Raw genomic sequence first — 22,278 nt, 5'->3', positions numbered from 1 at the left:
TTCTAATTAAACTCAATGAACATTAAATACATTTTTGATCTCATTTTTGTGAATTGTGGGTGGAATCCTACATATATATATATACATATATGTATGTATAAATGATTAGGATGACGACAGAAGTTGAAATTCGGGTGACTGTCCGTCCGTTATAACTTAAGTAAAAATTAAGATATTTTGATGAAACTTGGTATGTGGGTTCCTTAGTAACCTTTCGAGTTCGTAGATGGGCGTAATTGGTCCTCTGCTACGCTCACAAACCATTTACCGAAAACTTATAAGGTGCCACAACTAAGCACTGCAATAAGATATAAAGCTCTAATTCAGCACAGCCGATTGCAGTAGCAAGGGACTGGCTGATAAGGCTATATGGGAGCCGGGGTACAAATTGGACGATGGGTGTGACGCCGCTCACTTTTTTGTGAAATTATGGGCGAAATCAGACTACAAACACGCCTCATATAAAACAGTTTTACTTGGGTTGACGAGTGAGCCGCTTCCATTCGCCCAGTTGAATACTACGTTGAAGTGCATGTCGGTTAGCTCGTAAATGGTAACACATAATTTGACATATGAAAATCAAATTTCGCATGAATAAAAAAACGGTTTGTGTAGTTTAACCCTAGTAAGATAATGTATGTCTAAATGACGTAATAATTTTTACGCTGTCAGACTTTCATTAGTATTCGGAGCAAATTCAAAAGCGTAGTTTGATCAGTCGATCATTATTTATTTAAGTGTACCTCGTAAGACTGAAAATTATTGAAATAAAGGATCTCAGTCAGAAAATGAATAGTTTTAATATAATTTAGTCTTTCACATTCTTTAATTCTTAAAAAATAATACGTATCGTTATCTTTTCAGTGATATAAAATAGCGTTAACTTTCTAGGGTTAAATGGACCAGTCAGAGTCAAAATGATGATAACTGTAGGTATCTGCTGCAGAAAACTAATTCATATTCAATATTACAGATGCAACCAAAATCAAACACCTCGAGAGAAAAATAAAAGTGAACGGAGGGATTTGTTGCCGCCGTTCATGATCACTAATAAAAATGTAAAACCGTAACTTAGTATTAATTTTCAATTGAATTGATAAAAAATAATTTTTTAAAAGAGAGCTAGCAAGTTTAAATCACTTTATTAAAAAAAGAAAGGTAAAAAGTAAGTTGTTTTAATATACCATACAATAGAAAAAAGTGCTTAAATAGTTTCTTCATATAATCATGACTAACCTATAATAACTTTTAATTACGTTATAAATGTTGGCTTTTAATTTAAATCCCCGAAAACTAGTATTTTGTTTGATCTGACTACAATGCAAAATGTTATACAAAACGCTAACTTTATGACGCTCTGACATTGCACCTTCAAATTCATTTGAACCGAATGTTCACATTTTACGTTTTCCCCACAATCTCCTTTTTTTAAGCTACAATTACCAGCTTGACAATGCATTAAATAGTATATTCATAATAATGGCTATGTTCGTAAATGCATCATGACGCGCATCATGACGATTGCATAACAAACAGAACGTTCAGAAATGCCAATATTGCAGCACTGCAATAATCAAGCGTTCAAAAAGACAACACTTCTATCAGCTGTCACTCATAATTTCTATCAAAAAATTGTTTACTGCATTTAACTACGATGTCTGACGAAAAGTAAGTGCAAAACTGTTTATTTTAATTTTTGTATTGAAATTTAGTTAAATTATGTTAATAATAATTGTATAAATTATTATTTTTAAATTTTTAGTGAAAATCTCAGTAATGCGGAGACACAGTTATTGCTGAGAGTACGGTTGAATATGAAGGACGAGTTTAAATCGGGTAGAAGGAAAAAAAATGTATTGTGGAAGAAAGTTGTGACCGAAGTTAAAAATGTAAATGAAAACAATAAAAATTTAAACGAAGTTCATCAGAAAAAGTAATAAAAAAATTATTCAAATAAAGGAAGGTGAGGTAAAGTAAATTTTTTTTGATGAAAACAGAGTGGTAAAATAGTTTCTTCTATCGATACCATTGATATCATCTGAATCAACACGGCGAATGGGGGCATCTTGAATTCCTTCGATTTCATTGTTGGTTTCCATATCGGCATGTGTTATTGTATCGTTAATATGTTCAGAATAACTTCCCTTATTTATGATAAAATTGTGTAAGATAGCGCAAGCGAGTATTACATTATATGTGGCTTTAATGCTCGAAGCTTCAATATAATTTAAAATTTTAAACTGTTTCTTAAAAATCCCGAAAGTTTGTTCTATAAATACTTTGTATTTTAAAAGACAAACATTTGTACCTACAAATTTTTCTTTTTGACTTCAATACCCTTCTTTTTCTTAAATTTAAAGAAAATTTATCATTTCTTTGCTCACAAATTTCGTCTAGTGTTAGATTCAGCAAAACTTCCATTTTAGTATTATACGCGTTCAAAAATGCAAACAAATGTATCTGCAAAGTGTCAAAAATTTTATAAAAAGTATCAAACGTCAAACTTGCAGTGTTGCTACTGTTGCTTATGCTGCAAGTCATGATGCATTTACGAACATAGCCAATATTATAGCAAAAATGTAATGTTTTATTTTTAGTCAATTGCACCTACCTTATTCAAGATTGTATTTGTCCTTTAAAATGCAGTTGCATATAACTAAGTAATGTACACATGTTAGGAAGCAGCCCAAGAAGGTTATTATGAAAAAATGCAACGGAAAATAACAGTACATTTAATTTTACGAAACTATTAAGAACATTTACCGCGTACAAACCTGAGTAAATTATAAACTGTTTGGCAAAATGTTATTATTGGCTTAAGAAGACAAATATTCGTCACACCGAACATGTTACACTAAATCAATATACCAACTTAGTCGTATGTTTAATACATTAAATTCTAAATTCTAACTAAATGGCCAATTTTTAGGGAACTGATATGATAGTTTTGTTTATAATTCTTTTGTTTTTTTATTTGAAGACAAAAGTCTCAATATTGCTTTGGAAATTCAGCAAAATATGTATTTGTTTAGGGACTGATCTTTAGGTAACTTTTAACAGTTTATATGCTGCCACTTCCAATAAATACACACGATATAGCGTACCCAAACACAACCATAATAATTCTTAAATCGCATATTGTCTTATTAGTAGCCATCTGCCAATTAAATTCTGGTTAACTTAACCAAGACTCATTCTTTCGGTAACCTTTTTTTTACCCGAACTTAACTGACAGATGACCGCTAACCAGACAATTTTACGGCTTAAGTAAAAAGTAAAAACACAAACAAAAAGCGAAACAAATGTACATACATATGTGTATGTACGTATATGTGTGTTTTATGAATTGATAATGAAAAATAGATTTATATCAGATATATATTAATTTTATAAGTGCATTAGATATTGTATCAATTTTAGATATAGTAAATAAGGGAAGTAAGTAAATAAGGGAAAGTATATATGTATGTATAAAACAACTTTGTATATAAAAACAGAAAAAAAGTTTTCTAAAAAGAACAAAACCAAAACTTTAATAATAACTCCTAGTAAGCATATGCCTTCTTTGATTCACCATTTCTTCGCTAGTTATCTTTGAACGTTACTCTCTTGTCAAAAAAGTTACGTGTAAAAGAAACACCAAAGTTATCCAGTTGAATTCGTACAAGAAATTATGTGGATATCTCATTAAAGTGTCAAACTGTTTTGCTTTGCATGTTGTATATCAGTTTTACTATGGTGAATGGCTCAACTGAAAAATTATTGTCAAAAACGAAAATGCAAAGCTTTTTTATTTTATAAATTTAAGGCTTAAAATCAGTTAAATTGTTTATAGGAAACAAAATTTAAGGGTTACTAAAACTGTTTTTGACTCGTCTACCAGGAAAAAAATAGCCAATTGCGCAATATTCACCAAAACATGCTGAATCGAATACAGCTATTATAGAAAATCAGCAGTAAATAACTTAATACGGTTGAAAAAATACATATTTACAAAATATGTATACAAAATCTTAAAATAAATTTCTTTGATATTTCTTTTCTTTTCCATATCCATATGTACGTCTCTTGCTTTAAACATAAACACAAGTATATAATTCCTAATTCTTGCTTGTTAATATGGAATTGTCAAAACTTAAGTCAAAAACGTCATCGTATCTGTAATTTATGTAATCTAGGAGTGTTGTTGGTCAGGCAATACTCTTTTCATGTGTACATATGTATTTGTATATGCACCCACCATTTTCTGCGGTGTTACTATGTACCAAAGGATATCTACAAGCTGAAAATTAATTAAGATCGTATAAATTATCGACCAATCATTTGTCGTGTATTCAATAATGTAAAAAAATTTTACGGTGAACTTCGTTGTCAAATATTGAATTGAAAAAATAAAGAATTTTTAGTCGCATAAGTTTTATTTAGACTTATGGTAACTTTATCATAATAAAACTGTGCACTCGTGGCCACAGTGTTGTGCATATTTGACATCACTTTATAGCGGTACTTTTTGCGGTAGAGAAATTTTTTATTTAGAAATAAGTAAATGACATGTTATTTATCAAAAATATTAAAAATTAAAAACAAAACACATTCAGCTATAGACAAATTCATTTCAAAATTAGTGAGCTTTTCAAAATGAGCTCGAAATGTAAGAGACTGACATGCGATGAAAAAATTATATTTTTTATTTTTTTAATTTAATTTCATTTACACTGTATTTAAAATTAATGTTTTATTTTATTTTATTTTTAGTTGAAACACGAAGTTTAGTTTAAAAACAATAAAATCGGCCGCTTTTGTATTAACACAGAAACCCTAGTTTGTGTTTTACTCATTGAACTTAATTAGTACTTACTCTTATTAAAAATATAAAAAAGCCAAATTGAAAAAAATTCAAAACGAACGAAAAAGACCAAAAAAAAATTTAAGAAAGTATAGTGGTAAAGTTTGCGTGCCCACGAGTGTTTGTAATCGGCTATTTGTGTATAATACCGAAATCAGCGTTTGAAAAACTACGCTACTCCCGTAACATAGAACTTTTGGGAGCTCTCGCATGTGTAGCTGTAGCACATAAAAAGTTTAATTAGCTCTGCTCTCATACCGCACTCAATTTTTTGCTACGCCAGAGCAGGGCACCGCTCTTAATTTTTGGCTTTTGCTACAGCTATAGTTTTTTACCTTACAAAACTCCGAGCAAAGCAGAGCACATACCAGAGATAAAGAGATGTTTAACTCCTCTCTCACTGGAAGTAAGAGAACAATTGCTAAACGTCTAAACCACCTAAACTTTGACAGTTGATCGAGTTCAGGTGGTTTTGACGTTTAGCAATTGGAAACAAGCGATGGCCAGATTGAAATCTTACCAAAAAACTATATAAACGAAGGGATTTGTTGCATCGTTCAAGACCACTTATAAAAAATGTAAAACAATGAAAATTAAATAAATTTATGAAATTTAAAGGTATTTGATGAAACGTTTTGTAATTTGAAGCATCATAGTTTTATTTTCAATGGAAAATGATTAAAAACATTTAATGATTGAGAGCTAACAAGCTTAAATCCTATTATTGGGTATTAAAAGGACAAAACTAAGTTGTTATAATATTCTTTAAAAAGATGTAAATAGTTTCTCCATATAATAAATAACCAGTATTTAGTAATTTTTATTCCTACTAAATGTTGGGCATTGGGTTGATAAATGCCCAAAATTTGTAATTTGTTCAATCTGGCCATAATGGAAAATGTTATAAAAAAACGCTAATTTTGAGGCGCTCTCACACTGGAATAAGTTTAACATCCCTTTATTCCTGGCACATAGTTTTACATTGTTCTGCTATGGCTCTGCTACGGGTCCCGTCAAAGTAAGAGCGGTATCTATAGCATAGCAATAATTCAAGAAATTTTGAAATACAGTTCTATCTCGTAAAAATAAATTGAAAGGAACGCTGGTTTTTCTCTCACTCAACAACAATACATACAACCGGGAGTGACAAAAAACACTTGCTACATAAAAGAGTAGCTTTTTTCGGTAATGACAAACCTGCGCAATTTACACTTCTGATTTTATATTGGCGATGCCCTTGCAAGATACTGCACATTTGAAAATTTGCATTCGCAAACATAAAAATATGTAATCAGCGGTGTTGTAGAATCTGATAGTTGTCGGAATCAGAATTGAAACCGATCAAAAAAAGTAGTAGGTGTCATAAAGTCATATAATGTATTATTGGTTTGATATTCGAAACAGAATTTGCATCGGTTTTGAGTGTCACGGAAACCAATTTTATAGGTTTTGCTATCAGAAACAAAGCAAGAAGATAGTCGCTCACAGATTTGAAATGTAAGTTAAGAAATCAAGTCATTTTATTATTACGAATTAATTTATCTTTATTTCTATAGGGGAAAAACATAAGTTAAAAACACGAAATGTCTTAGTTATTGAGTTTTTGAAAAAAAAATCCCGATATTTAAAGATATTAGATTTACAAAACGTAATTTAACACCCAAATGCGACTTATTCATTCAATAAATGTCATAGCTTAAAATCTTTCTTTAATTTGGAACTCATTACAAACTTTAATAGGATTGCTTCCAAATGTATTCATTTGCAAGTTTCGTCACATTAGTAAACAGCTGATTCGAATATTGGTTTTGCGTATGTTCGAAAAGACGAAAATCCAAATAGATTCTGTGACACCATTAAATATCAGAATTGGTTTGCAATTCTGACAGCTAAGCAATTCTGTCTTGGATTCCACATCACCCCTGAATATTTTATTAATAATAATCTCACTGACGAGTTAAGTAGCGGATATGACTGATTTCTATTAGAAAGGTACAAAACGAGAATGAATCTACTAAAATAACAAAAATTTATTAATTTTGAATAGCTTTAAAGTCAAACGTATTATTCACAAAGTGATAGCTTTAGTGCTCTTGACGCAAACTCTTTCTACTACATCTTATAAAATCTAAAACAATCCACAAATATAATAAAACAGTAAATAACTTACAATATTATTTTAGCTATCACATTTAGTAATGTATAATTTTTTTTCAACTACTTTTCAAATGTTACAAGTAAGCAACAGCTACAGCAGTGATGTTGCTTTTTCGAACTGGTTGCATCATGTATTCTGCGCAGTTTGCATTACCGAAAATACTTGCTTTAGATACTATAACAAGATTTATCTTTGCCATAAGATTTTGCTTCGCCACTTGAAAACGTAGACAAAAAACTTGTTGTATTGCGCAGATTTTGTACATAAACTTTAAAATGGCGGAAACTACACTCGCAATAGATTCTTAACCCTCTACCGCATACAACGCCATATATGGTTTTGGGATTTGTTGCATTTGGCTTTGCACTAGCAAAGTGATGTAGCGGAACAAATTTGTAACGGTAGTTTTCTTTGGACAATTCTTTGTTGATATTTCAGATACTGTTTGATTTTGATAGGTTTTGCTTGTTTTTTTCGTTTATTTTGTGAAGGTGTCTCACATGAGTAACGCTAAGTGTATTTCGCGGTGTTTTGGACAAAATTTTTATCATAAAAATTAGGAATTTTCTCGGAGAAAAAATTATTATTCGAAGGAAAAACATAGTGTTCACACAATAAAAATACAAACCGATTGGAAGGAAAGTACTATAGACACGCTTTTGTGCAAAATCGGCCTTTCATGCAGTACACACTATTTTTGCAAAAACTGACGAAGCCATATGTGGCCTTTCATGCAGTACATTCTATTTTGCCTTTCATGCATTTTAGTAAAATTTTTTCAGAAATGGATGCAAAATCTTTTTATGGAAATTTAAGATATGTAAATGTAGTCGATAATGGACTTCAAAGCGACGATGAATATATATCCGAATCAAATGAAGAAGTTGTTGGAGCACAAGTTTCTGGCCAGGAAGATGTATATAAGTATATCAGAGACCGATGAAAGCAGTTCCGAAGACATATATGACGAGCCTAGTAGCTCAAACGCAAAACGCGCTAAAAAATCGAAACCACCAAACTGGAAAGAAAATAACTTGCCCCGTATTTAAGTGAAAACTTTCCATTTCGAGGAGACATGGAGCTTCCAAGTTTTATCGATGAATTAGAGACGCCAGCGGAGTTCTTTCAATTTTTCTTTGACGAAAATTTGATAAACTTTATAGATGAACAATCGAACATACTTTCGCTGCAAAAAGACATAAATAAGCCGGCAAATATTACTAAGAGCGAAATAGAGCAATTTATAGGTGAGTTCAGCGTAAACACTGTGGAGAAAGTTAGTGCAAATTTGTTTTCAGGCATAGTCTTATACATGTCTTTGATGAAATTACCATCGTCGAGGCATTATTGGGATACTACAGTTGGCCAAGAATTTGTACGCACCATCATGACTTGCAATAGATGGGAAAACATTAAACGCTTTTTTGCATTTCAACAACAATGAGGATATGAAATCGCCAGGTGAAGATGGATTTGACAAGCTGTTCAAAGTTCGACCACTTCTAAATAAAATCCGTGAAAAGGTACTGCTCATACCAAAAGAGGAGCAACTGGTTGTGGATGAGCAAATAATTCCCACAAAGTGCCGACATCATCTAAAACAATATATTCCGGCCAAACCGCACAAATGGGGTTTCAAGAATTTTGTTTTAAGTGGAGTTTCAGGATTTAGCTACGATTTTGATATATTTGCTGGAGCACAAAGTGATAAACATCCAGAGGGATCACCGAATCTGGGAATCAGCGGAAATGTTACAAGGCTAGCAGTCACTGTACCGAGATATCAAAATTACAAAATTTTTTTTGACAACAGGTTTACCAACCCCGGCCTCCAAGTGCATCTCATGAAAAGTGGTTTATTGCCTTTGGGTACGGTAAGAATTAATCGAGTCCCTAACTGTAAGATGCCGGCGGAAAGGGAATTGAAAAAGTTGGGAAGAGGCAGCATGGTGGAGAAGTAACTAAAATTGACGGGGTCAAACTTGGCCTCGTTTCTTGGTTTGACAATAAGGTAGTAAATATTCTTTCAACTTTCGTTGGAAGCCAACCTATATCCACAAAGACGCGTTTTAGTAAAAAAGAGAAAAAGTATATTGAAATTCATTCACCAGTCTGTCGACGTTTACAATAATTATATGGGCGGCGTAGACTTGCTTGATTCACTACTTGGTCTTTATAGAATTCATTTACGCACTAAGGTTTGGTACAAAAAGTTTTTTTTCACATGATTGATATGTGCCTTGTAAATTCTTGGATCTTGTGGCGCCGTAAGTCAGGGGAATTTATGCCGTAATTTAATTTCAAACTTGCAGTGAGCGAACATCTTCCCGTTCATTTCGTTCGTATACTTTTTGTGAGAAATGTAATGTATTCTTGTGCTACAATGACAAACGAAACTGTTTCACACGCTTCCACACTGAGTAAAAGTAATACACTCCAAGCAACTTTTTATGCATAGAGAGCCATATATGGCGGCTTTTATTTTCTGGTAAAATATGCATTGTAAAATATTTTGTTCTACAAATATATGTAAAAGGATTCAAAATAAACGTATATTAGTGGAGTTTTATTTTTTTTTCATAAAGAAGATGGCCATGCGGTAGAGGTTTCTTTTTAACCCTAAGAGGTAATTAATTATCAAGTTGTCGGCGTTTGACAGATTCCACAGCGTGTAAATAAAATATATATTTATGACTTATTGGGCTTTAAAATCTCTTTCTTACAGATACAGATAAATTCAAAAAACTTTAATTAAACATATCATTATGTTAAGTTACTAAAGCAAATTTGTTGTTATACTAAGCAAGTCTGATGTTATTACGAAATAACGTACAATAATATGGTATTTCGATACTGATTTGTGTGATAATATTTTAAAAATCGGTGAGGATTCTAGAATAAAATCTAATAAATTACTTCTTTTCGAAAAGGCGATACTAAGGTCAAGTGTGTTTTCGTATCTTAAGAAGTCGTTTTCAGTGCAAAAATCGTTAACGACCAATTTATAGAGAAAACAAAAGAAATAATAATAAAATAAAATTATTTTCTTGCTAAAAACATTTACATATGTATGCGTATTTGCTAAAAATATCTAAGTGTGAAGTCTGACAAAGGCGGACTTTGGCAAAAAATGTCCTTATAAACACTTTTCTATATATTTGAATGATGTTTAACCTTTCAGTGAAAATTAAGCTGTTGTTTATAATTAAACTCTTGGCTGTCGAAAAAAAGCTTATTGCGAAATAATAGTTAAGTAAATTTTATTACGCAAAATTATACAACCCATCGTTTCGCAATATTGTTGGATGATGCACTCGTATACATACTGTAGTCAAACTTTATTAATAATTCGTAATATATTTCCAAATTCAGTCCAAAAGGTCGTTAAAAGGTATATACGCTGTTATTATTCAAAATATAATATAATATATAAGCAGTGTAATATATTTTTAAACTCATTAAGTACATTAGTAAAATAGATCTCTGTTTAAATATACTTTATAATTCCTGTGAATAAACGCTAAACTTGAAGACAGCTTTAAATTGACGTAACGCCCTCCTAGTATAATTTTTTACGAAATAAATAAATCTAATGCTTTTCACAACTTCTAAATAGGCCCCTGCGATTTTTAAATAATTTCCTGAACTACGGACCCTCGTAATTCGCACGAACGATATTCCGCGCGTTTGAGTGAAACCGCTAAACCAGTTTGAAACAAGTAAAAACAAAAGGGTCTAAGATCGGGGGCAACCCAACATTTTATACACTTGCTAGAATCAAAGCCCGGGAAATTCCTTCAGGTGGCGGCAACAATTTTCCGAAAAATTGTAATCAATATTGCGAAAGAATTAAACATCCATTATTCGATGAAATCGTGAATAAATTATATTCAAATCTTATTGACTTATACTGAAGACTTAGTTTTATTGCTTTATTTTTGCCTCAGCTCAAATTATATTTAAAAAATCTTCAAATGAAAAATGTGTGATATGTGATGTTAACTCGACCGAAGAGGAAAACGTCAACCAGAATTCATCGCCATTCATCGGTTATTTTAATATCACACATTTTGACCAACCTGAACGGTGTCAATACAGGTGGACAGACAGAAATCATTTAGTGGGATACATTGGAACAGAGAAAAGTACGGGCCGATTGTATTAATTTTGGCATTTATTAGATATGCTCGAGAATATATTTTGAAACAATTTTAGTTGTATATAACTAATACTCGTAGACCGGCACATTTTGCATACAACTTGTTAGAATAACGAAAATTATTATACATATGTACATATGTAGTACCATATAATATATTTACCCATTTTACCCAAATTCGCAATGTAACATAGGAATGGCATAACAATGGGTCAAGCAAGTCTCGAAACATGTTATTTCACCTAAATGTAGGCGGTGCCACGCTCGTCTTCCAATTTTGACACCGGTTCCGATAAAGCGCTTTCCATTCAAATTTGTATAATTAAAAACTGTGAAAAGTAAAAAAAGAAAAAACCTCAACAGAGTTGATGAAAACAAAATTAGATTACCAAAAACACAACTTGACACGGTTTGTTCAAAAGATAGCAGTGATTTGATCATAAAAAGATTGTTAAAAAATTTTGGGCTCCGCTTCGCACTATAAGGTGTTTATCTCAAAACTCTATTTTTATACGCCGGTGGATACGATTTCTGAGGGAATTTTATTTATATTTTGCACATTGAAATAACATTATCTAGTTATTGAACGAAGAATTTTTATTTTGTTATTACCAATAATTTTTTTGAACCAATAAATGGTGAAAATTTGACCAAACATTAGTTCTTTCGTTCAAATATCCTCTGAAACCCATATGACCGCTTTCAATCAAAAACACTAAAATTTAATATTTTAAATGTTTCACTTTTCAAAACTTAAAATAGATATTTCAGAAAAATTTATGCTGAACAAGAAACCGCAAACGTTTTACCCAAATGGTTCAAGTTAAACGAAGCTGTAAATCCCCCACATGTTTTAAAACTTAGCTAAAAATTCTGACTAGAGATATTTTTTCTATACCTGTGTTAGAAATATTATTTCTCTATATGCTATACATATATGCTCGCCATGTACCATATGTTTGTTAATATATATCTATTAGTTATAATATTTAATAGTAATATACTTATATAAGTTTTAGGCTATAACTGAATACTTAGACATACATACATATATGTATGTACATATATTGCTCTATTGCTATTAGTCGTTATAAATTACAAATTCCATGTTTTTAGAGCAAAACTGCATAATCGAAAGCTTGAGCTTGCATAGTTGCTTCAATTTAAAAAATGCGTTTACTTAAAGTAGCCAAACAAACAATAATTTTGATATTTGTGTATTTTTATATTTATTTTTGAATACTTGAACAACTATGTATATGTTATTTATTACCGCTTATGCTTATTTTTGGAAACATTTGTCACTGCAGGAGTGTTTGTGACTTTTAACAAACGTAATACTGCAAGCATAAAGAGCATATTTTAAGTAAGTTAATTTATGGGTAATTCTTCCTAGAATACAATATGAAAGCATTGTCTATTTGCTTGGTGTCAGCAAATATCAAAAATAATACAGCTGTTATACAAAAGAATAAGCAAAAAAATATCCTAGCATTGAGTACTAAATGAAGAAATATAGAAATATGTACTTATGTACATATCTATGTATATAGAATTTTTTCAATTATGTGGAACTTATAAATAGAATTAAGCGAAGGAAGGAAAGCTTTATTGTTGACAAAAGTCAAAAGTATATAGGAAAAGGGCATCCAAATGGTAAATATAAAAATTTGCATCAGTTTGCTCTACATATCTATGTATGTATGTATGGGCTATCATTGATTTGTCCAAAATACATGATATACACCGATTGAAAACCTGAAATTAGGCTGTCAATTACAAAGTGCGACCAAAGTGCCATATACAACATACATATGTACGAAAATATATATACACAGGCAATAGTGATAAGTACATACGTTTGATTGGGTGTTAAAATAAGCCGATTATAGTTATGCCTGTACGAAGTCCGTTTGCTGAACTTTACATGACATTCGTATCTACATACTTATGTATGTATGGATTGTCATTTTTTCCGTATGTGTCGTGTTCGTGCATTTATTTGTGTTGATGTGGTGAGTACTTGCTAATGTATGTATGTACGTTTGTATGTCTGTCTGTGTTTTTTTTTTGCACTAGTTAATTCATTTATTTTTATTATTGTTGTGTTTTGTTTAATATTAGTTTGTTACTTTAAATTCGTGTCTCTGTTTGCGGCTGCTTTTGTTGTTGGTGTATTTGGCGAGCCATGTCGGAAAAGCCGTTGGACGAGCGTTGTACCGAGCGACCGTTGCTTGCGCCACCAACCGTCCCATGACCTAAAATATTTAAACGCTGCTGCAGCTGCGGCTCTTCGTCGATGTAGGTTATATCAGATATTAAGACGGCTGCCGTCGTCGGCCCACCGATACCGGTGTCAGGCTGATTGTTAATTTTCGCTAGTGCCGGCTGCTGTTGTACGCTGGTTTTGCGTTGCTGTGGAGCATAATTAGGATTAAGCAGGTTAGAATTGTAAAGCGGGTGTCCAGGTATAGTGCTTCGAGGACTACGCAAGCTATGCAGACTGTGCATCGAACGGCGTTCGTTCAAATCTTCCAATGTTGAGCGGAATGCACGAATAACGCGCAACTGAAACAAATAAAATTAGACAACAAAGAAACAAACGAACGAACGAACACACACCGAAAAAAGAAGAAAAGAACAAAACGGAAACGAAAAATAAAACGAAAAAGAGAATACATATAACAAATTAATTAATCATTTGGTATACAATGGTAAGCAAAATAAAATATGCAAAAGCAAAACCATCAAAACGTAAGTATTTGAAAAACAGCATTAAAAATTAAACTCGATAAAACATAATCATATTTATATGAATTATACATATATTAAGTATACATTATATGTATGTATATACATATGTATGTATAATTGCGTAAATTTAAAGGCTTAGTATATATTTATGCATATTTTTACATACATACATACTTATGTACATATGTACTTATAAAACATATCGCTTTCATACACATACATTTATACATACGCACATATCAATGAGCAATAAAATTAAATTCATAATTTATGGAACTACAATCGTTTTTATAACCATATCGTTTTATACGTATGTTTATGTACATTTGATTTGATTTTTTAGATAAACTATTTCAGCAAAATAATTAAAAAGGTTATTTAAAAAAATGATGCAATCAATTAGAGTATACGAGTATAAATTTCTAGTCAATAAATTACAACTAAAATGAAATGAAAGTAAACGTATGTATATATGTAGAAATAATATTATAATAAATAAATTAACAACTTTTCATGATTATACGACAAAGTCTAAAAACTTATTCAAAACTGAGTTCAAATGCGCTTCAACTTTTCAAAATTCAATTAAATGGCAGGTAACTTCTATATTTTTCCGTTATATACATATTCGCAACACCATCACCCTTCTTGAGACCCAGCATTCATTATTGGATAATATTCGACCGAATAGACCACGTCCAGCACGCAGTTAAGAAAATATAAAAGCCGTAGCTGAGAGTATACACGAAGACCGTGGAGAGTCGATTCGGCGCCGTTCACAGCAACTCGGGCTGAACGACTTGGCGTATTTACTTTGATATCTTAAATGCCGCTTGATCTTCCAATGGTTCGCTTATGGGCTCTTGAAGAATTCCAAGAAGATCCAACGTTTGCGAGCCAAATTGTGTTCACCGATGAGGCCCATTTCTGGCTCAATAGTCATGTGAACAAACAAAATTGCCGCATTTGAGACGAAAAACAACCTGAAGAGATTCACGGACTGCCATTTCATCCAGAAAAAACAACGGTTTGATGTGGTTTGTGGGCCGCTAGAATCATTGGTCCATATTTCTTCAAACATTATGCCCGTGAGAACGTAACCGTCAATGGCGACCGTTACGCGCCATGATAACCGACAATTTGATTCCTGAAATTGAGGCTCGTGATCTCGGCGACATTTGGGTTTAACGGCGCCACTTCCCACACATCGCATCGAGAGAATAAGCAGTGAATTTCACATTTTGGCCCGGTTGATTGGCCACCAAGATCGTGTGATATCACACCTTTAGACTTTTTCTGTGGTAATATGAAAAGTCTACGCGGACAATCGCGCTTCGATCCAGGGGCCCTATTCTGTATCTCGATTCGTAAATGTATTCTATTCGAAATTCGGATTTACTTTATAATTATGCCAGTTATCAGTCGAAATGCTCGAACGAGTCATCGAAAATTGGAATCAACGGATGGCCAACATTTGGAAGAGATTATTTTCCAAAAATAAGGTTTTAGAAATAACTTTAAAAAATAAATTGTATTTATATTGAAAACGCCTACAACAAATTTAAATTTATAATTCCCCAATCTATTTTATTTCCAAGGTTCACGCCGCCAGATAGGCGCAGTACCCATGGACCACCAGTCCACGCCGGTAGAACGTGTTAAAAAAGTAGGGAACTTCTAAAGGGATCACCCGTTAAATAGGGTCTTCGACGTTTCTTTCTGAATGTTACAAACTTCGTGGCAAAGTTAATATACCCTAATAAGACTTTTATAAAAAAATCAAAATTTTAATTCGAAATACCGGACAGAAAAATAAAAGATAATTTTAATCACATAATAATAATTAATAATAAAATTAATCATTTTGGTTATTTTTTAAAGGGAAAGTTTTTTTTTATTATATATTGCCATGCTTTAGCGCTTTTTGCCTTATTTACAATTAATTAGTGCTAATTTAATTCGAAATATATAAAACTTTTAATTTTATAGTTTTCCTTTAAATATTTTGATATGAGAATTAATATTTTATTTGTTACTCCAATTTTTAAATTACAATTTTTTTTAACGATTTTTATTCTGATTTATGGAATAAAATTAATGTACCAATTTTTAATTCCGATTTTCGGTATAGAGAATTAAAAATTCTCAACCTACATCTATCTTTACTATTTGAAATTATTTTCTCTTATTATTTTTCATTTGTAAACCCACTAATCGTGTAATCAGTTATTATATATTCATGATTTTCCACAATTTTCCAGAAAAAATTTTTATTTTTTATTTTTTTAGTTTAATTTGACAGCTACAAACCATATGGTATCGTACAGAGGTTGCAACTAGGTTTCAGAAATGCCGTTTATTTACGTGTTCCAGGTTTTCAACTTAACAATTGCTAGAATGATTCGAGTTCCGTTCACATGATTGTCGGGTCCGCTAACGGAACGGACCTGGATTTTTATCCGGCCAAGAACTATGAACTCAGCACCATTTCCCGAAATTACTTCAAAAACAATAGCTATTAAAGTTTCCGCAAACATATAATAGAATATTGAATGGCTTAGAAGATGTTTCCCGTAAAGGAATTTGCGGTGACACAGGGCACAAAACATAGTTTTAAGTAAGAAAAGAAGAAACTTTATTCAAACGATTTGTGCTGATAATACTCAAAAAAAAAAAAATCAAAATATTTACATATAATAAGGTTACAAATAATAAAAACCAAAAATATATATATTTAACAGCAATAATTAAACAACTCACACAATTTTCATCGGGTGTGTACTATACTTATCTCTATATATGTATGTACAAGCAAAGAGATAAAAGGATCAGATTGTGTATGAAGTATGTGTATGTTTCTTGCAGATGCGGTATGCAATTGTAAATAGTATAAATACGAGTATGTACATATGTAAATCTTCTTGCAGTTGCAGTATGCAAATTAGGTTGTGGAATCAATTTTTGTAAATAAAAAAACATAATACAAATTAGGCCGATGAAACACATTGGGCATATTAACTATTATACGCCACCAACATTGTCGCATATGTATGTATGTATGTAGATATGTATGTTTATAATTCATTTATTTGCATGATTTAAACCCCTGCATATGTTTGTATGTATATATTGGCTATAACAGAATCGGTTATCCCGAATGTGCAAAAGAAAGTTATAGCCCTGACAGACGACAGCGCTAATATGCATTAGCGGGCTTAATTTACATTTACATGCGCATTTGACCCATGTTAATGCAAGTTTGTAATGCACAAGAATTTCGTGCATGGCCGATTTTTGCTATTTTTTGACAGATGTCGCTTGAAGTCTGCTACCACCTTTTCGTTTACAGCATCAGAGGTAAGCAGTTTTATATTGCTAATTAAATTATGTGCAAGTATATTAACCTTTAACTGGTGACAAGCGATCTCACAGGCCGAACGGAGTCAGTGAAACATCATTTCACCCCCATCCCCGCGCTTCCTTTGTTTCAACGTCGCAGTAGCTTCGAGTATAGTTGCGTCCACTCCGTACAGTGGGACAGTTGCGTCGTATTGTCTCATATCGGTAAGTTACATCGACATAAACTTCGGAATGGACCTCTCAGACCTTACGTCACCACTTTTGTAACTTTTTAATATAATTTTGCTTTATTGTTTTTTTTTTTCGTATTTTTACAGTTATTACTAACATTGAGTGATTCTGCACTTCCAAAAAAGAAGCGTAAGGAGTTAGGAGTTAAAAATGTAGTGTCGAACAGTGTGATTGAAGTTTATTAGGCTCAGGAAGATTCAAGTGGATCAGAAGCTGAAAATGTTCCCGAAAACTTCACCCTAGAGCAAAGTGATCACGACTCGCATAGCGAACAAAGTGCTTCTGAAGATGAAAAACTAATTCAAGGGAATCAGCAGTTAGAAAGTGACAGTGATGATGAACCGTTATCAAGATTTGTTAGATGTTTCTTTGGCAAAAATCGTTTCAAGTGGGCAAAAAATTTTCCAGAGTTGTGCCAACAAGCCAGCATAACATTATAGCTCGTGTGCCGGAATCGAGGTTGAATGTACACGACGAAAGAGACCCCTTTCACTGTGGAAGAAAATAATGAGTCCGGAGATCTTAGAAGAAATATTGAAGTGGAAATGAGAAATGTCGTGAATTCAAATTGAAGCACAGCAGAGAAAGTCGTCCTGAACTACAAGATTTAGATATGGTCGAATTGTATGCATTCCTTGGTCTTCTTATGCATACAGCTGTGTTCAAATCAAACCACGAAGGTTGTGAGTACTTATTTGCAACGGATGGAACAGGGAAAGACATTTTTAGATCTGTTATGTCACAGAAAAGGTTTCTAAATATTTTGTTATGCTTGCGGTTTGATAATGGGACAGATAGAGAAGAAAGAAAATAGAATGATAAGCTAGCTGCGACTTCCAACATATTTGGAATATTTGTGAATAACTGCCAAACCCTATACAACATTGGAGAGTGTGCAACAATCGATGAAATGTTGACAGCTTTCAGAGGTCATTCTTATTTTATTTTGTACATGCCAAATAAACCATCCAAGTACGGTTTGAAGATGATGTGTATGTGCGATGTCAAGACTAATTATTTTTATAATGGATCTAGGAAACAAGTAGACACTGAATAATTTGTAGTAAGCAGGTATATACTGATTTAGTTGTATCTTTATTCACATTCAAAAAGCAACTGTCCAGTTTATCCGTTGTCGAGTACGCGTCTCGCTTATTCATCATGTTGGGATAGACTACGGCTACTATAGCATGGTTGCATTCTTTCGTATTTATGTAGTTTAAGTTAAAAATGTAAGTAATAGTTGTTTAGTTAGAAATGTAAGTAAATAATAATATATTTTTTATATTAATATTAATATGTCTGTCTGCTTCGAGTTGTCCGTCCGTGTACGTCTCCTACATGGATATATGTATCTACTGTGGTAAGGGATCTGATGGTGAAACTTTGACAAACGAAGAAAATAAGTTTTTGGTATATTTAAGCAACTTACATCTTTACTAACCCTTAGCAATTAGAATTTTTCACCTAGTTATAATTACAAGACGGCTGAAGGCCTCGTAGCCAGTGCTGCGTTTATGTATTTATATAATAAAACTCTTTTTGTTATATGAATTATTATAAATAAATAAACAAAAATAAATAAAGTTTTTGGTTGCCTCACAAGCAGTGATTCACTTGACGAAACCTATACACGGTAGTAACCGCAATGTAACATTCCACAATTGGTTCACATCGATTGAATTGGTAGATGCTCTAAAAACACGAGGTCTGACATGTGTGGGTACTCTAAAAAAATAAAAGAGAAATTCCCAAAGAGTTCTTGCCATCCAAATCAATAGATGTGTGATCTACACTCTATTGGCCAGAAACGCGGTATTAACACACATGGAGCGCAGAGTTTATAATACCCACATTCCACGCGATATACGCGTCAACTTAGCGCGTATTTTGGGTTCTGATTTGCCACCAGAACCACAAAACTCCGAGGATATACCAAAATCACGGAAAATCTATGCCAGTTGTCCTCCTAAGTTAAATCGCAAATCTAATTACCAATGCCATTCATGTAAAAAACATGTATGCTTGCAGTGCGCTAAACAATTATGCCGTGACTGCCAATAAAAATTACCAAAAATTGACCATTGTCAGTTTTTTAAATTATATTTGTGATTACATATTTCATTTTTTTTGTTAATAAATATATTAACTATAATGATAAATAGTATATTTGGTATAATATGTTGATTTAATTTTTTTGGTGCGTGATTATTGAACTTATCGCCAGGTTTTTGATTTTAGTTCCTACATAGATTGTATTAGAAAGTTAATAATAAAAAATCACATTTAGAGTCTATTAGTAGTTTTATTTTATCCTTTTATATATTCATTTATTGGTTTGAAAGACTGCAGTAAGCTATCGTATATAGTTTCGATGCTATAGACCATGTAAAGCAGCGGCCTCTTAGGCCGCTCATCACCAGTTAAGTTACACAAAAAGCATGTCACCAGTCAAGGGTTAACAAAAACCAATTTTAATATTTTTAGATGGCAGAAAATAAACAACGCACAGTTTGCTATCCATTTTTCCAATATTCTTAACTTTTTCACACACTTTTTCCGCATTAAAATCAATTATTGCTTTTAATTTCACTCTATTATCTTTTTCGTTAAATTTATATCGATTTTCCAAAAATACCAAAATTTCTCTTAATAAATCATCTTATTCATTTTTATTTCACTTTGTTTTTTAATAAATAAACAAATTTCACTATCAGCTGTCTAAATGCACAAGTCTGCCATCTGTCATCATAAAATTTCAATGCGTTGCTTAAGGCGCATTAATTTTGCTCGTCTGTCAGGGCTATTAGAATTCGTAACACAAGGCAGGCTCAAAAATAATAGAAAGCGTTGCGTTATAACAGCAGTCTTACATTTGATCATTGAAATAAATAATATAAAATATATATGAAAAATAGTGTGGCTGTAGGCATTAAAATCAATCCAGTTGGAAATAAGATACATAGGTGTATGCAATAAATGGATCACTACTATATTATACAGATGTATTACGTATAAGCAAGCTGTGCAGTCAAAACAAAAATAACACCATAGATTTTTTACATACTTATGTATATGTATAGGGGTTTCGCAAAGTCTCATAAAGTTATAACGATCCGAAAACATAGCGTTCAGAGATGAATTTGCGCAAACTTATTTTAGTATGCAATCCAACAACACATTTTTTAAACTAGTATAAAAATGTATGATTTTATAATTTTACGATGCTTTATGATACGTTGTGAGTACCCCAGTAGTAAATGTGCAGTGCCTTAAAATCACTGTATTAGCGTTCGCTAAAAGAAATATCAACAAAAGCACGAGAAGGTATAACTAGCAAGAAACTTCCAAATTTAAAGCTGATGTTTTGAGAAAAAAGAGGAATTAATTAGAAAGTGACGAAAATATGACGTGTGAACTATTTTAACTACTTATTGTTTAACTCTTGCGTATTTATATTAATATACTATAATACATATATTTTATTATCGAGCTGTAAGTCTCGGATGCTAGAGCTCCTAATATCCTATATAATAATAATTGTATTATTATTTTACATATAATAAATAATTAAATAAAATATACGATTATAATACATATTTGGGAACTCACAACATGTCATAAAGCATCGTAAAATCATAAATTTTTGCTGTTGGATTGCATACTAAAATAAGTTTACGCAAATACAACTATGAACGCTATGTTTTCGGATCGTTATAACTTATAACTTTATGAGACTATGTGAAACTCCTAATTATTTTTGAAATTATAAAATTATTATTTCTATTTACAATTCAATTGCAATCAGCTCTTTTAGCAGTAGTTTAAAAAACGGTTTATACTTCACAACAAAAGTGAATGTAATTTATTAACTTAACTTTAATATATGTACATACATATGTATGTATTTATCAGAGAGTTGCAATGAGTATGATAAAATCAGAACAAACAGTCGTGCCAAAAACACAATCAAATCAATTCAGTTCAGCATAGACAACATTGTTGATCAATTCGAGTAGCCGCCAGCGTCAACTGACCTGATGCAACACGAACAATCTTTTCTTCGGCAATCACGATCGAGTAAACGGCATGGCTGGCTTCGGTTACAATTGTATCATGTCAGTCCATAGCGTTGCGACGATTGTTTGAATCAGAGATAAAGAGATGTCCAACTCCTCTCTCACTGGAAGTGAGAGAACAATTGCTAAAAGTCAAAACCTCCTGAACTTTGACAGTTGATCGAATCCAGGAGGTTTTGACGCAATTGAAAACGAGTGATGGCCAGATTGAAATCTTACCAAAAAAATTTGTAAACGGAGGGTTTGTTGCAACGTTCAAGAGCACTTATAAAAAATGTAAAACAATGAAAAATAAATTTGTGAAATTTAAAGGTATTTGATGAAACGTTTTGTAATTTGAAGCATCATAGTATTATTTTCAATGGAAAATTATTAAAAACATTTAATGATTGAGAGCTAACAAGCTTAAATCCTTTTATTGGGTACTGAAAGGTCAAAAGTCAGTTGTTCTAATATACTTTAAAAAGATTAAGATAGTTTCTCCATATATTAAATAACCACTATGTATATAGTAATTTTTATTCGTACTATATCTTGGGTGTTTTAATTTAGATGCCCAAAAATTATTATTTTGTTCAATCTGGCCATAATGGAAAATGTTATAAAAAACGCTAATATTGAAGCGCTCTCACACTGGAATGAGTTGGACATCCCTCTATTCCTGGTTTGAATTGATGTGAAACTTTGGGTA

The 22,278-nt window shown here is 32.0% G+C and overlaps 1 protein-coding gene across 11 annotated transcripts in view; it reads right to left on the bottom strand.

Annotated features, from left to right (window-relative positions):
* The window catches only part of LOC126766105 (plasma membrane calcium-transporting ATPase 3), a 211,527-nt gene that overhangs the window by 39,941 nt on the left and 149,308 nt on the right, over positions 1–22,278 (bottom strand). For 5 of the 11 annotated variants that reach the window (XM_050483907.1, XM_050483905.1, XM_050483909.1 and 2 more), the window contains one exon: positions 12,368–13,731. The exons of the other annotated variants lie outside the window; for them this stretch is intronic. In XM_050483907.1, coding sequence (XP_050339864.1) covers positions 13,297–13,731 — 435 coding nt within the window. In that variant the 3' untranslated portion in view covers positions 12,368–13,296. Of the gene's footprint in view, positions 1–12,367; positions 13,732–22,278 lie in introns of those variants that run through there. 11 annotated transcript variants of the gene reach the window in all.

This window comes from Bactrocera neohumeralis, unplaced genomic scaffold, assembly GCF_024586455.1.
Source record: "Bactrocera neohumeralis isolate Rockhampton unplaced genomic scaffold, APGP_CSIRO_Bneo_wtdbg2-racon-allhic-juicebox.fasta_v2 cluster11, whole genome shotgun sequence".
In the NCBI taxonomy this organism is placed as follows: Eukaryota; Metazoa; Arthropoda; class Insecta; order Diptera; family Tephritidae; genus Bactrocera; species Bactrocera neohumeralis.
This window is presented reverse-complemented; position numbering and strand designations above follow the sequence as displayed.